We start from the raw sequence: 14,556 nt of genomic DNA on the forward strand, positions 1-14,556 counted from the left end.
GTTGTTTGTTTTGTTGGTTTTTATTAAAAAAAAAAAAAGTGGGAAACAAAGGCCTGGAAAGGATAGATAAGATTCTGAGAAAATGGGACATAAAACTAGTAAGCAAGAGTCAGGGAATAAAAAAGGGAATAGAGGCGTGCCAGCGGAGATACCCCAGGAAAGCCCTCTGGGAGTTATGTTAGCTGACTGGAATACTAACCCAAATACAAGGGAAAAAAGAGCAAAGTCAAAATGTTTAGCAGGGGCAATTTCTGAGCGCAGGGAAGCCGGCCGAAGTCACGATACAAACACCAATACGATTTGAGCATCGTGCTTCCTTTCTTGTTTACTTACACTCACTTATATCTACTTTACAAAGATTCATGCCCTATTCCCACGGGACAGCCTCTAAGCAGCGGGGGAATCAACCAGTGTGTAACTTTTCCCAAGGCTGTTCAAGGCTGCCTGCTGCCAGGTGTCTTTCTGGCGTATCTGCAGCCTGAGGGCCCTTCAGGGGTTCTTCTGCAGCAGCCCTGGGTTGCCCAAACTCTCCTGGGCTATCATATGCCCCTGTTCCACAAGGAATCCCTCTATAAAAACGATACAGTTTTGTATGTTAGATTGGGCCGAGAAGGAAATAAGATCTGACCATGTTTTCTGGCCCAGATATGGCTCTTTTGAAGTTTGGATCTGTTAGGCTTTACAAGGATTTGTAAATTCAAAAGAACTCGTTAACACAGAAGGCAAGTACACTTCATGCTGGGTGGGAAACATAGAGCCTAAGGGGATAAAAATTTTTACGTTGTCAGAGACCCAAGGAAAGGAGCAAAGGGAAAGCAAGAAAGAGAAGGGCTGGGACCCCCTCGAAGCATTGCCCCCTCCATTCCCACTTGCCCCCTGCAAGCCCAGGCTCCTGTGGCGCCGCTCGCAGCTGCAGCGCCGCTCCCGGAGCCCGAGGTCCCGCCTGTGCCGGCTCTCAGGCACCGCCCGCGGCTCCACCGCTTGTCCCAGCGGCGGCGGCTCCGCCGGTAGCCCCGCTGTTCCCGCCACCCCCTCCAGCCCCTGTGGGTCCAGCAGCAGCCCAGCCCCTCCTTACAGTGTCCCGCCTGTCCCTAGCCCGGGTATCTGCTCCGCGGCAGCCCAGCCCCCCCTTATGGTGTCCCACCCGTCCCTAGCCCGGCTCTCCGCTCCACACCAGCCCAGCCCGCCGCTTTTGGCCTCCCCCCACCTTGCCCCTGCCCCGGCCCCGCTGGCGGCCCCAGTCCCGGCTCCGGCCCGCTCCCGATGTCCGCGGCCGTTCCAGCAGCCCCTGCCTCCGCTGCGTTCTCTGCCGCGGCTCCATTGAACCCGGCTTCGGCCCCGCGGGCCGCGCTGGGCCCGCCGGCAGCTCAAAGTCCGGCCACCGTGGCTGCTGCGGACCCATGCAGAGGGTCCACACCAGACTCTGGTATCCACAGGAAGAGCTTGTCCCCTTGGCAGTTCTGGCGGCAGTCCCTGCCTATGCCCCCCCACTCCTGGAGGAATCAGCTTCGGAGAGGACTCCTACCCCCTACGCCCCCTCCCTCGCCTGCACCGTTCCCCTGGCAACGACCGCTTCTGCTGCTCCTCTTAAAGACAAAGCAAAACACCAAAGTACGGGGAGCTCAGTTACAGAACAGCCCTCTCCCAACGCCCCCCAAGACAGGAAAGAAGTATCATAAGAGAAAAAGGACACAAGAATTGGGATGGGGAGGAATACTTCCACTCCAAACAGACCGAACTGACCACTGTACTCGCCACCAAGAAGATCACATACCCCTGCTGTGGGCAGCAGCCCCATCATAGGCACGGGGGGTAGAGGTATCAGCCGTATCGGACCTCTGTTATTCCTTTATCTGTCACTCCTCTTTTGTCTCTTCCCTCTGGGGATACCAACACAGCCATGCCATGGGTGTTACTGAAAGCTGTATATGGAAAAACACTGAGGTTCCTTTTTCATTGCGCATACCCATGTCAACAGTTATAACCCGCCCACATTAGGAACAAGTGGTATCACGTTAGGAAGTAAATGTCCAAAAGGGGAAAGATGGATTTGTTTCACACATATTGTTGGGAATAAAGTCTCAGGCTTAGTAAAAGAACCAAACTGGTCAGGCATTGGAATTACTAGCTAGCCAACAAAGCCAAACAAGAGCGGCGGTGTATCAGAATAGGTTGGCTTTAGACTATCTATTGGCTGAAGAAGGAGGAGTTTGTGGAAAATTTAATACATCAAATTGTTGTTTGAAGATAGAGGACCATGGGGATGCCATCCTAGATATAGCCAAAAATATCAGAAAAATAGCCCATGTACCAGTCCAAAAGTGGGAATCCGCACTAAAACTTACCTGGTGGGATAATGTATTGGGAATAGAAGTGTGGAAGAAGCTAGGCTTCTTCCTTTTATGTGCCACCGCAGGCTTGATATTTCTCCCTTGCCTGATCCCCTGTTTCATTTGATTAATATCTACTGTGGTCCAAGGCATGCAAATAGTACCAATGCCTGTGGAACCAAAATTGGCTACATCTGGAACGGCACCAAAGATCAGGGTGTTAAAGAAGCAAAATTACATCAAAGACCCCTTTGAAGAAGCAAGATTGATTTGTGAAAAAAATGAGCAAATATTAAAGGCTAGAAAACAAGGGATACTGCTCAAGCCAAATGATCTGTAAAAAAAGGAAAAGGGAGGTATTGTTATGAATGTATTGTGATGTTGGCTTTTCGCATGTTACATAATTGTTATGAATATATTGTGATGTTGGCTTTTTGCATGTTACTTAATGTTGGAGAAACTTTGCCTAGGTTCTATGATGTAATGCATGGTATAGAATGTCTATTGTTCATGTAGTCGGTTTGGAGAAGGTGGGCAGAGAGAGAGAGTCTTCACATTCCTGGAGTATCTTATCAGAGAAAAAGAAGACCCAAAACCAGAGAGAAGAATTGATGGAGGGAGCAGAGACGGAATGGAGCCAAGGAGGAAGATACGGCTGATGGGATGCTACACAGAAACTCCAAAGAATTTATGAATCATGCATGATGGTGATGAATATGCAATAAGAGATGTACGTTTAAAGACGATCTTTTGGATGTAGAGGTGTGCCTTTGGCTCTGCCAAAGCACCCAGTCATAATATCCTTTTTGCTATTGTCTCCTAATTGTCCCTTTTATTAAAATTTTCTTAAAATTTTATAAAGAGTGAACCTCATTTTTCACAAGAGGGATGTGTCTTTACTGTGGGCCTGTTTGTAGATAAAGCCAGATACTGATAGGTGAAAAAAGCAATGTGAGAAACCATAAATTCCAGAGGAATTCCACCAATTGACACTGTTGCTCAGAGTGCTAAATTCTTGGATTTAGAGGAAAAAGAACAGAGATACAAAGAAAAAAGCGGTGGGGGGTGGGGGGTGTGCACATTAGAAGGGGGTCTGTATTAGGCAATTCAGGAAGTCTGTACTTCTCAAATACCTCAGCCAATGGGGAAAGAGAGAGGGAAATGTGGCTGGGAAATTAGGATAAAAAGGAGGCTGCGTCCTCCATCATTTTGAGAGGCCCTATGGAAAATGCCCCATTGGTCTCTCCCTTTATTCATGAATAAAGCTATGGGACTCCTCTGTTTCCCTTTTGGACATAAACCTCTGGCACTGTGGATTAATTTTCCTAACAAACCTGAGTATATATAATCTTCGGGCCTGGGGACTTCAGGTACCACCACTCGATGGATTTGGAGGAGGACCAGAACTTCAACAGGACTGGTACCATCCTGACCAACAGGGTGCCAGGTTTTATTCAGTCTTCGTCGGTTAAAACCAGTTTTCTCTGTATCATTGTATTATAATCTCTTTAATAAATTGTAACTCTGACCTGTAATCTCTCTTAAGGTTGTTGAGTGGGGTTCATTTCTTCCACCAGTTTACTTTCAAACCAGCACAGCCATGCAGCAATAAAACATAGCAGACTGACAACATTTGGCACCACTTTTGTGAATCCAAATAAGTAAGCCCATCAGTTTAGAACAGACAAAGCTCAGTGTGCTGGCCCCACATCCAGTCATGGGTAGTGAATCGTGCCACAGCCGGGCCAGGAGACACTTCAGAGACAGAGTCAGAGAAGTGGGTATTTGCTTTATTCGGCGCGCCGGCTGTGTGGGGATCGCTCCTCCAAACACACGCACCTGGTGCTCTCTACAACACAGTATTATGGGCTAAATTATGAATATTCATCACATTCCTTGGGGACAGGTGTGGTTATACAAATTATTTCTCAGAAGTCATTAATATCATTAGCATATGGGCCACACATGCGCTGTGTGTCTTGGTGGTCGCGCTGAGGAAGACCTCTCCTCTTCCTCGGGGGTCTTTTCTGAGGAAGGCCAGTAGTCATCCTCTCATGAACTTTTCACCTTTCTCCCTGGGCATGCGTAGTCCTCTGAGGAATGATTCAGCGGTCTCGGAGATGATCCTTGTCCCCTCTATCTTGACAAGATTAGGGTGAATTCGGCTTCTCAGGCTTTGTAATTAACATCTTCTGTCTGAACTAACATTTGCTGTCTCCTAATAGTTAACTTGTGTTTACATAAGTTATTGACTGCCCCTTCTTCAATCCCCCCTTTTCTTTGGTTATTTGTAATTCTTTACAAATCTCACATGTCTTTAAAGTAAGTACCCTTCTCTATCTTATTTCTAAGTTTGTGCTTGTGCCACTGAGCATAAGCATCGTGATTGCAAGTACATGATATCATACAACAGTAACTACTAATACAAACACTAAGTAACAATGCAATAACACAAATAGCTATTACAAACAATTGTTTAAGCCAGGATAAGTTGGGTAACCATGCTGTAAGTTTGCCCTACACCTCTTTAAACCCCCAAGAAGTGTCATCCAAGGTGATCTGATGTAGTGTCCATGTTTTTTCCAGAATTGTCTGCAAATCTCTTTCTATTCGTTTGTCTAAATCAACATAACTACAACAGCTTGTATTTATAACTGTACATACTCCTCCTTCCTTGGCATACAGTAAATCTAATGCAAGTCTATTCTGTAAGGCTAACTGTGAGATGTTCTTAATCTCGATTTGCTGTGCTCTTATGGCATCTGCACTGGCATTCATTATGGTTTCTACAGTAGCAGAAAGGTTCACTATTGCTTTCTCTAGTTCACTTACTCCGAGTCCCAGTATAAACCATCTGGCAAAGCTGTGAAATCTAGTGGGCCTATCTATTAAGGGGTTTGATGTCCTTTTGGTCCTCTGTATAAAAGTTCGGAGCAAGCCTTGTAGTTGAGAAACAACAGTAATGTGGGGAAATACTGGTCCTATGGCACAGCGGCCTTGCCACCCCAAGGGTAAAACTTTATAGGCATTGTAACCACTTATCCAGTACCAACCCTGCCCTGTGGGCACCAGCCAACCCTTGGGCTTTGGTCCTTGTCTTGTTTGATTCTTATTCCACATGTTAGCCCCCCCATAGGTCCAGAATTCTGAGCAGTTGGGGTAGCTGCCTATAAATGTTAAGTTCCCACATTTGGAGTCTGTCTTATTCCCTCCTGAGTTTTTAGGTACAGATTCTTCCCAGCACCTCTGCACACAGGATACTGGTGAGGACCCAAGTATTGGCTCTTCAAACTCCTACTTCCACTGAAGTTGATCTAGGGATATGTTGAAATAATGTGAAAGCCTGCTAGTACTAAGTGCAGCATAGATTGTTGTTGTATTAGGAAATGTTGCCCCAACCAAAGGAAAGCCTCTAGCAGAATTCTCAGGCAGCTGGGAACATATCCAGCAATCAGTTAGATTAAAATTCTCAACAACACCTTTGAGCAATCGAAGGTATGTATTCTGGTCCCATGTGCCTGCCCCAATTACCAATGTTATCTGTATGTTGTGTTGATTTTTCGTAGTTGAAGGTGCAGAGGTCCTGTTCTTCTTGCCTCCGACTCTGGCTTTGGCACAGGTTTGGTCCTGGTATAATGGATCCAGGTCGGTTTTCCTTGTACTTTAATTGCTGTATGAGTGGTCAGCAGTGTCTGATAAGGTTCTTCCCATTTCTCCTGGAGTGGATCCCCTGAAAGAGACTTAACATAAACCCAATTCCCTGGTTTCACATTATGAAAGGCTTTATCAGGTGGTGGCAGTTGACAGTTAACAACTGTAGCGCATATTGATTGTAATTTTTGACCTAAATGTTTAGCAAAGCCATGGGCAGAGCCTGATAACAATATAAATTAGTTTCTTGACAAATTTTGGCTAATTGTTGCTTTATTAAGTGATTCATCTTTTCTACTTGTCCACTTGCCTGAAGCCTGTATGGTGTATGTAACTGCCAGTGTATGCCCAGTAGATGACTCACTCCCTGCACCACCTGGGCTACAAAGTGTGATCCTCTGTCAGAATTAATTTCTCTGGGTATCCCAAATCGTGGAATAATTTCTCGTATTAAAGCTTTAACAATTTCTCTAGCCTTGTTTGTTCTACAAGGGAAAGCTTCTGGCCAACCTGAGAAAGTGTCTGTGAGGAGTAGAAGGTACTTGTATCCCCCCTTCCTAGGTAATTCAGAAAAGTCAATTTGCCACACATCCCCTTTAGTGATAGTTCCTGTGCTTAGCCTAACCGTGGTATTAGGGTTGTTTTTAAGACAGATTTCACAAGTGGAAGTTATGTCCTCAATTGTTTCCTTTAATTTTGATGCTGTCACTTTGTCCTTCAAATGGTTATATAAAGCATCAACTCCCCAATGTGTCTTAGAATGTTTGCTTTGGATGAGTAATTTTAGCAGTTTTCTGGGTATTACAATGAGATCCTTTATTCTAGCCCACCCATCAGATCCTATTTGTCCCTTCCCTTCTTGTACCCAATTTAAATCATCAGTGTCACATGGTGGGGGTTTTTCACCCATAAGGATGTTAGAAGGGATTAGAGCAAGAGCTTGAATTTGATCCCCGCCAGCCACTGCCTTTGCTGTTTTGTCTGCCATAGCATTTCCCAGTTCAGGGATAGTGTTACCCTGGGAGTGTCCCTTACAATGCATTATAGCCTCTTTTGAAGGTTTTATCACTGCTTCCAGTAACTGCATGATTGCAGTAGCATGCTTGATTTGTTTCTTCTGTGAGGTCAATAAACTTCTTTCTTTCCAGATAGCCCCGTGAGCGTGTACCACCCCAAAAGCATACCTTGAATCAGTCCAAATGTTGATAGGTTTTCCTTCAGCTAACGCCAAGGCTTGAGTTAGGGCTATTCTTTCAGCTATACCTAAAACATGAGCCAAAAACCACCACAGCCAAAAACCCCCAAAACCAGAGAACCAACTTCTTCCTTCCCACAAAGCCACGCTCTGCCACTCTTGTCTAATACCAAGCTCTCTCCTCCAGCAACTTGGACACTGTTCACTCTTTCTAACAGACAATACCACTTTCAAATACATGTACACAAAACCCAAGCTCCACAACTGTTTCCACACTAGGCACAGGATTTCAAAAGGGAAATTAGCGTTGGGGCCTGGGTGTTCTCAATTCACTAACTAAAATCTTTCTCCTCTAAAATCTGCCCCCCTCCCTTTGGACAGTAAGGTTGAATTCCAAACCAACAGTTTATATGATTTATCCTCATTCACTCTTTGCCAAACGCTTCGCTTTTCTCTGGCCGAGCCCGTCGCCAGGGTACGGAACCGCAGATAGACCTCCTCACTCGCTCCGCACTTTGACAGCACGTCTCATCCACTCTCACTCGCACAGCAGCAGAATAGCAACAGACAAAACACAAAGAGCCGTACAATAGCGCCTAACAGCGGGGTCCAACCCCTTAAAGGTACCTTTCACAGTGGGGTCCAACCCCAGGGGGTCCAACCCCTTAAAAGTACTTTTCCTCTTGCCCAGGACTAATTTTGGGAGACCCAGTCTTCCTCAGGACTTTCGACCCACCCTCAGGGACTCGAACCCTGGACCTGCAGGTATTTTGTGTTTCAAAGGAATAGCAAATACCTTAAATTGGTGCAGATGGTCCTTGTCTGCCCCCGCCGTGAGCCAAAGGACAGCTGAGCTCCCCCTGAAAATTCAGGGCCATAACTGGGAGGGTCTGCTTATCCCTGCATCAGGCAGCCGGGCAGAGTTAGGATCCCATCTGGGATCTAGTCAAATCACCACAAACTGGGCCAGGAGACACTTGAGAGACAGAGTCAGAGAAGTGGGTATTTGCTTTATTCGGCGCGCCGGCTGTGTGGGGATCGCTCCTCCAAACACACACACCCGGTGCTCTCTACAACACAGTATGATGGGCTAAATTATGAATATTCATCACATTCCTGCGGACAGGTGTGGTTATACAAATTATTTCTCAGAAGTCATTAATATCATTAGCATACGGCTACGCATGGCCTGTGTGTCACTGCGTGGTCGCGCTGAGGAAGACCTCTCCTCTTCCCTCGGGGGTCTTTTCTGATGAAGAACCAGTAGTCTTCCTCACAGTGCACTTTTCACCTTCTCCCTGGGCATGCGTAGTCCTCTTGAGGAATGATTCAGCGGCTCTCTGAGATGATCCTTAGTGCCCTCTATCTGACAAGACTAGGGCCGAATTTCGGGCTTCTTTAAGGTTTTTGTAATTAACATCTTCTGTCTGAACTAACATTTGCTGTCTCCCAATTGTTAACTGTGTTTACATGAATTAGCTGTTGACTGCCCCTTCCTCAGTAGAATGGAGCAAGCAGTGCAACTTAAGCCGTTTAATGAGACATCCAGACCACCGAAGTATGCTGCAGCTGAATGGATCCAGTACTTGCTCAAAGCTGGTCAAAAGACAGCACCTCCTCATGGAGTTTGTGTGGCTTCCTCAAACACCTGCAGCAGTCTCATCACTGCACCCACCTGAAGACAGTGCCTCATTTTTAGCAAAACAGTCCCCTGTGTGTTTAGACATTAACCCTACCAGTTATCCAGGCAAAAAAAGCATTCTCTCTCCCTACCTGTTGGGTAGTGTAGCATAGCCTGGCATGAAATGTTACCAGTATTTATTGCCGAATGTCCAGGAAACAAGAGGAACCCTCCCCACTGAGCTCCCACATGCAACAGCTTTTGATTTTTTCAAAGCCCTGAGGCTGAAATACCTTTGGGGATCACAAGTACAAAGGTGCTTGTTTAATCTTGGCAAGGGTAAAAAGACTTCTGGGGTGTTGGTTGTGCTCACCGTGAAGATAAATCAAGCCAGTGATTGAGAGATACAGAGAGCATGCACAACACATTGTCCTGAGGAAAATAACCTGACCTCTCCTCTAACTCAGCCATTCGATCAGTCTGCATTCCAGCTCCACCCAGGGCAGCACATGGCAGAAAACAGACCCGCCAGCCTTCCATCAAAGTGCCCAGCAGCTGTCTGCACTTCCTCTAAAACCTGGTGTCCTGGGGAGAGTAAAAGACAGAAAACAAAATTCTGCCATACCAGGTCAGTAGCTTCCAAACTTAGCTTCCCTTGGCTTTCACCTGGGCCCACACCCATGCAGCTCTTGTTCCTAGGTGACAACTACAGGACTTGTGTCCCTTTCCTTGCTCACATTTTAGCCACTTACCTGTGGGTAAAGAGCATCTCCTTCAAATTCAGGTCTGCTACCACAGGGGGAAGAACTTCCTCAGACCTGTCTCTACCACTTCTTGGCCTCTTCCTCCCCAAAACAGGAAAGGTCTCTTCTACCATCAATGAATCCTGCACCTGGACATACCTCAGCTAGCTGCAGAACAGTGACTGCACTCCTTACAAGACAGACACAGAGGATTCACTCCATTTTGCATGGCAGCTGGCAGAGGTTTAAAAAGGAGAGGCAAAATGGGCTTCAAAATACACACACAAAAACCAGCCTTAGGTTTCTTGTATGTAACACAAAGAAGAGCTCTGTCTACAGGCTGTAAGCAGCTAAAATCACAAGAGAAGGACGTTCTCAACCACAAGAGTGCGGTGGCCGGTGAACATACATTACAAGGGACAGAGTTTTCAGTAAGACAAGTCCCTAGTACCACAAGAACCACTTCATGTTAGGGTGACCAGAAAGGCTTCTCCCGGGATGCATTGTTCTGTTATGTTAATCTACCCCAATTTGGATTCCCCGGTTGGCTGTCAGCCTCTTCCCCTCATCACTCCCCCAGAGTTCTCCATTGGTCCCCGTTCCCTGGTCCTGCCTTTCCCCTGCCCCCGGACAAAATTGTGAGTTTCGGGATCATGCTGGTATTTGCCTCTGCAACCTTTGACAGTGTGGAAGCAATAAATGCTCCTGGCAGAACGCACTCAAATGCCTTTCTCGACTCTTTGCTACGGACTATATACTGAACCCACCCGTGCTTCTGTGGGAGCCGGGCAGGGACAGTATTACAAGAGCAGTTTCTCAGAGATGACCTGGCAGTTCTCCTCCCTCTTCCACACCTGTAACACATTTCAGTTTAGACTCGAGAGGTTGCTTGGTTTCTTTCAAGACTAAGTTTTGAAGTGCAAGACTTAGAAAGTCCAAGAAATGCAAGAAAATGGGGTGCTGTCAGGAAAGACAGTCCAGCTTTCTCTAGAGGAAGCTGGCTGCTGTTCATGTAACCTGAGAGAACATATCACGGTCAAAATAGGTTTGAATAAAAAATTAGAACAGCTTAATCTCGGCTCAGCAGTGGTCCTGACCCCACAGCCCTTCAAGCACAAGCTATGTAATGGTAGTTTGGTGGCAGAGTCCTCCCAGAGCAATTAGTCTAGTTGAGGATGTGAGTTCAACCCCAAGTTCTGTCTCACTCAAGCTTGTAAACTTAACCAGTTTCAGGGCCTGACCACAGATGCAATCTGCCAATGCATTCTCACCATTTTCTGGCTTATATGGTAGAACAGACAAATTCTTTTGTAACTTCACAGTAAAGGAACATCTCATCTTGCTGCAGTAAAGGGCTGTGGGATCCAGCAGTCTTAGTGATTAAAAGGGAACAAAGTTAATGATGGAAAAATGGCTCTGCTTTGTTTTGGATCACACTGAACCTAGGCTCCTTCAGGTACTGAAACGCCACCATCCACATTGCTGGAAAACAAAGGGAAAAGTCCAGGAAGGAAATGAGAGTCCAGACATGTTATCTAAGCCAAAGTAGAATCTTTATTTATGTAACTGAAAGTGATGACACTTGTAGTGCAATGACAAGCCCAAGTTTCTTTATCTCTACTTGGAAATGAACCATCTCCCTCAAAACATTTGTGCTTTGCTGTCATGTGCCTGTTCTACAGTCCCCAGACCATGTAATGCACACTTCACACTACTGAGGATAAGGAAGCTCCTCCTTGGAGTTCCACAGATAAGTTACTTCTTCATTTTGTAACTTGTGTGATATAAAGAATTCACTCAAAGCATCTTCACTTCAGTGTTTCCAAATGCTGGATTTTTAAAGTCACATTAGTGTGACTCATTAATCTCACCACAATCTCATTAATTAATGATTAATCCTCACTTCTCCCCCATAAATAAGCGAAGTGCAGTGTTCTTAAACTATAACAGTCACTCCAAGCAGTTCATCACAGAAAAAAATTTTGCTAATAGAAAAAATGTGATTAAAAAGAACACAGAAAGGTATGGTCACTGAAACATAAAAAAAAATATACTGGCACTTTATGAAGGCACAACAGGAACTACCTCAGGCATCCAACCAACAGTCTTTGGTCACATCCAGAACAGAAGGGTCCCCATTTCAAAGGCAGCTTGATAGAAGAAAGACACCTATCAAGGAGCACAGGGTAGGTGACACTACAGCAAACACAGGTGCAACACTTCTCCCACCAGGCTCAGCACTCAGTGCAGAGGCCCACCCTGATAGCGAGTAGCAGATGGGATGTGTGGTGTGATGTGTCACAACTTGTGCTGTTGCAAGGTAGAAAACCAACAAGGTCGATTTTTCTGTGACAAAAACTTCCAGCACTTGGGGGTTTTTCTGTATTTACATTTCTTCTGATAGAAATAGGAAAGATCAAAGACCCAGAGCACAAGCAAGTGAAAGAAGTGGTGTGACTGGTGCGATCTCAAGGCACTGAGCACCCACAGTGTACAAGGGAGAATGTGGCTGCAAGCAGCTCTCCTTCACCCCAGTGCTACAGGTGGCCAGGGCCATCCTGAATCTACATTGCCTTGATTTCTGGCAGTTCCAGGGGGGGCCACCCCTGCCATTTATAGTATGACACCAGCTGCTTGGGCACTTCAGCCAGAACCATCTGGGAAAGTGCTTCCTGGGGAGCCTGAAAAGAGAATGGGGAGAATAAATCAGAAATACCACAGAGAACAGATTTGTTAGCCTAGTGAAAAGCTCTTTTAGAGAATTTGTAACACCTGTCATGATCATTCTGTTTTAAGAATTCCTTGCTACGGCTTTAGGAGCACTTCCAGTCAGTCTCGGTGAGCACTGCTGATGAAAACCACTTATTCTCACCTCAACTTCAGACTTACATAGTCTGAGTGCAAAACTGCCCCAGCCACTAGCAATGTCTCTTATTTTGGGTTTTCATTTGAATCACTCAACCCAATTGACCATGCAAAGTGCATGAATGCCAATGCCAACAGTGGAATTCAGGGGGAGCTGGGGAGTGACTGGACTGCTTTCAACAGCAAGGAAGAATGATCTCAACTTCAATCACTCATGGGCCTCAACATCAGAGACTTGACAATATGATCTCAGTTCCTGCATAAACGTTCGCATCCCAGGACAGAGAACATCCCCTTTAACCCTGCAATAGCCAAGAGATAGTATGTGAAATCAATTATACAATGAGGGCTCTCAAGAACTGCAAGACAGCAAGACACACAGCTTTGAACACAGAAGCCAAGATCTCAACTCTCACTGGGAACAAGCGGCACGGGCATACCCTCTGAGCATGCAGCTTGCTGCCTTGTCAAGACCAGGTCATTTTTAGGATGCATACATCCTGGCACTGGGACTCTTCTGAACTTAAAAACAACCTACATTTTTGAACTGTCGGAAAGGCACAAACTGGACAATGTCCCGTGCAGCTGGCTCTCCTGTCACAGATTTCAGAACACCGTTGTCTCCATCAAGGAACTCCATTGCTTTAAAATCGGCTTCACCAACACCAACAATGATGATGGACATGGGCAGCTTAGAGGCATTAACAATTGCTTGCCTAGTTTGGTCTAGATCAGTGATCTCTCCATCTGTGATGATCAGCAAGATAAAGTATTGCTGAAAAACATAAGAAAGCATCTAGTTAGGTATTTCAACACCAGAGCTCACATAACTGAAGGCAGATAGAGCACTCCTTTATGCTAAGAAAGAAATCAGATGTTGTTGTGGATGAGACAAAACCAGAACACTAAAGAAACTTATGTTCATGAGCATTTTTTCCTATGCCTAATGATTTTCATTGTGCACTTCCAATTTTCTCTGTACTAGAAAAAAGATAAAGGATTAAATTCAGTTTATAAAGAACAGTTACATCAATTGGCAAAAAGTACTAGAGATGAAAAGTATTACTAAGTCAACACAGCTGCATACAAAATTCACTGATGGGCACTGTCTTGCTGACTGATATTCAGAAAGGCTAGAGATATTTAATATCCCTGCAGTGTAACTCAAAAAGCCTTGGGTTTTTTTGTTATCAATAGTTTAAATTAGAAGCATTGGAAGTATTAGAAATCTCAAAACACAGCAGTGACAACATGAGACATTCCAGAGATAACACGAAGGGAAGGATACAGGAGCTTTTCCAGAAAGAAAGGAGTACCTCAAAGCAATGCCTTGGCATGGTAAAGTGTTTACAATTTATATCATTTTCCGAACTAAAGTTTAGTACCTGATTCTGAAATGAGCAGCTGCTGTTTTATAGCAACTACTTACAGACTTAAAATGAGGCAAACACAACAAAAATAAGAGAAAACTGAATTTCCAGTTCCAAAGCACAGTCAACACAAGAGTTACTATTGCTGTACCCAACTGCTGACAGATTCCTTATTTAAATAGTTAGCTTTAAATCTGAAAGAAAAAGTAGAGATATTTAACACATTATGAGAATTAGGAAGATTTCCCCAAAGTGCTGGGAAGGTTAAAAAATACCCTCAGAAATGTAAGAAATGGATCTCCTTAGTCCAAGTGCCTCACAGCGTGGGAAATATTTGATATACACACAAATATAAGATATACACACAAACATAAGTAGCACCAAAAATACTGACACAGCTAGGTGATAAAACAAATAACACAGTATATGTTTCTGATTGGCCTGTCAAAATGAAATCAGCTAAAATCTATCAGGACATCCAAGTCCTTCATCCTTAAGCAAAATGAATGAAGTTTAAAGAAATGAAATTGATTTTTAACAGCAACCACAGCCACAGCAGCACACAAATAAGCCCACGACCATAGAGGAGCACAGATGCTCTGCAATCAGCACACTGACTGAACAGTTCTCAGATGCCATGCCATTATGGTGGGACAGAAAGCCAAGCCCTCTGGTAGTTTCTTGGAGGCTTTTTCTCAACATTCTTGAGAGCAAAATTTTTTGGCACAACACTCTATTCTATGTGCATGCCCTAGAGGTGACAGAGCTTGGCAAGAGAGAT

At 45.0% G+C, this 14,556-nt stretch overlaps 1 protein-coding gene across 6 annotated transcripts in view; it reads right to left on the bottom strand.

Moving 5' to 3' along the window:
• Positions 1-11,071: 11,071 nt before the first annotated feature.
• CPNE1 (copine 1) overlaps positions 11,072-14,556 on the bottom strand; it is a 50,705-nt gene continuing 47,220 nt past the window's right edge. For 5 of the 6 annotated variants that reach the window (XR_005603488.1, XM_039563598.1, XM_039563599.1 and 2 more), the window contains 2 exons: positions 12,944-13,180; positions 11,075-12,221 (listed from right to left, as the gene is read on the bottom strand). Coding sequence is in view for 5 of the 6 variants with exons in the window: in XM_039563598.1 (XP_039419532.1) it covers positions 12,105-12,221; positions 12,944-13,180 (354 nt within the window). In the remaining variant the exon portion in view is untranslated. Of the gene's footprint in view, positions 12,222-12,943; positions 13,181-14,556 lie in introns of all 6 variants that reach the window. The other variant, XM_039563600.1, reaches the window with a different exon arrangement.

This window comes from Corvus cornix, chromosome 20 (assembly GCF_000738735.6).
Source record: "Corvus cornix cornix isolate S_Up_H32 chromosome 20, ASM73873v5, whole genome shotgun sequence".
Classification (NCBI taxonomy): Eukaryota; Metazoa; Chordata; class Aves; order Passeriformes; family Corvidae; genus Corvus; species Corvus cornix.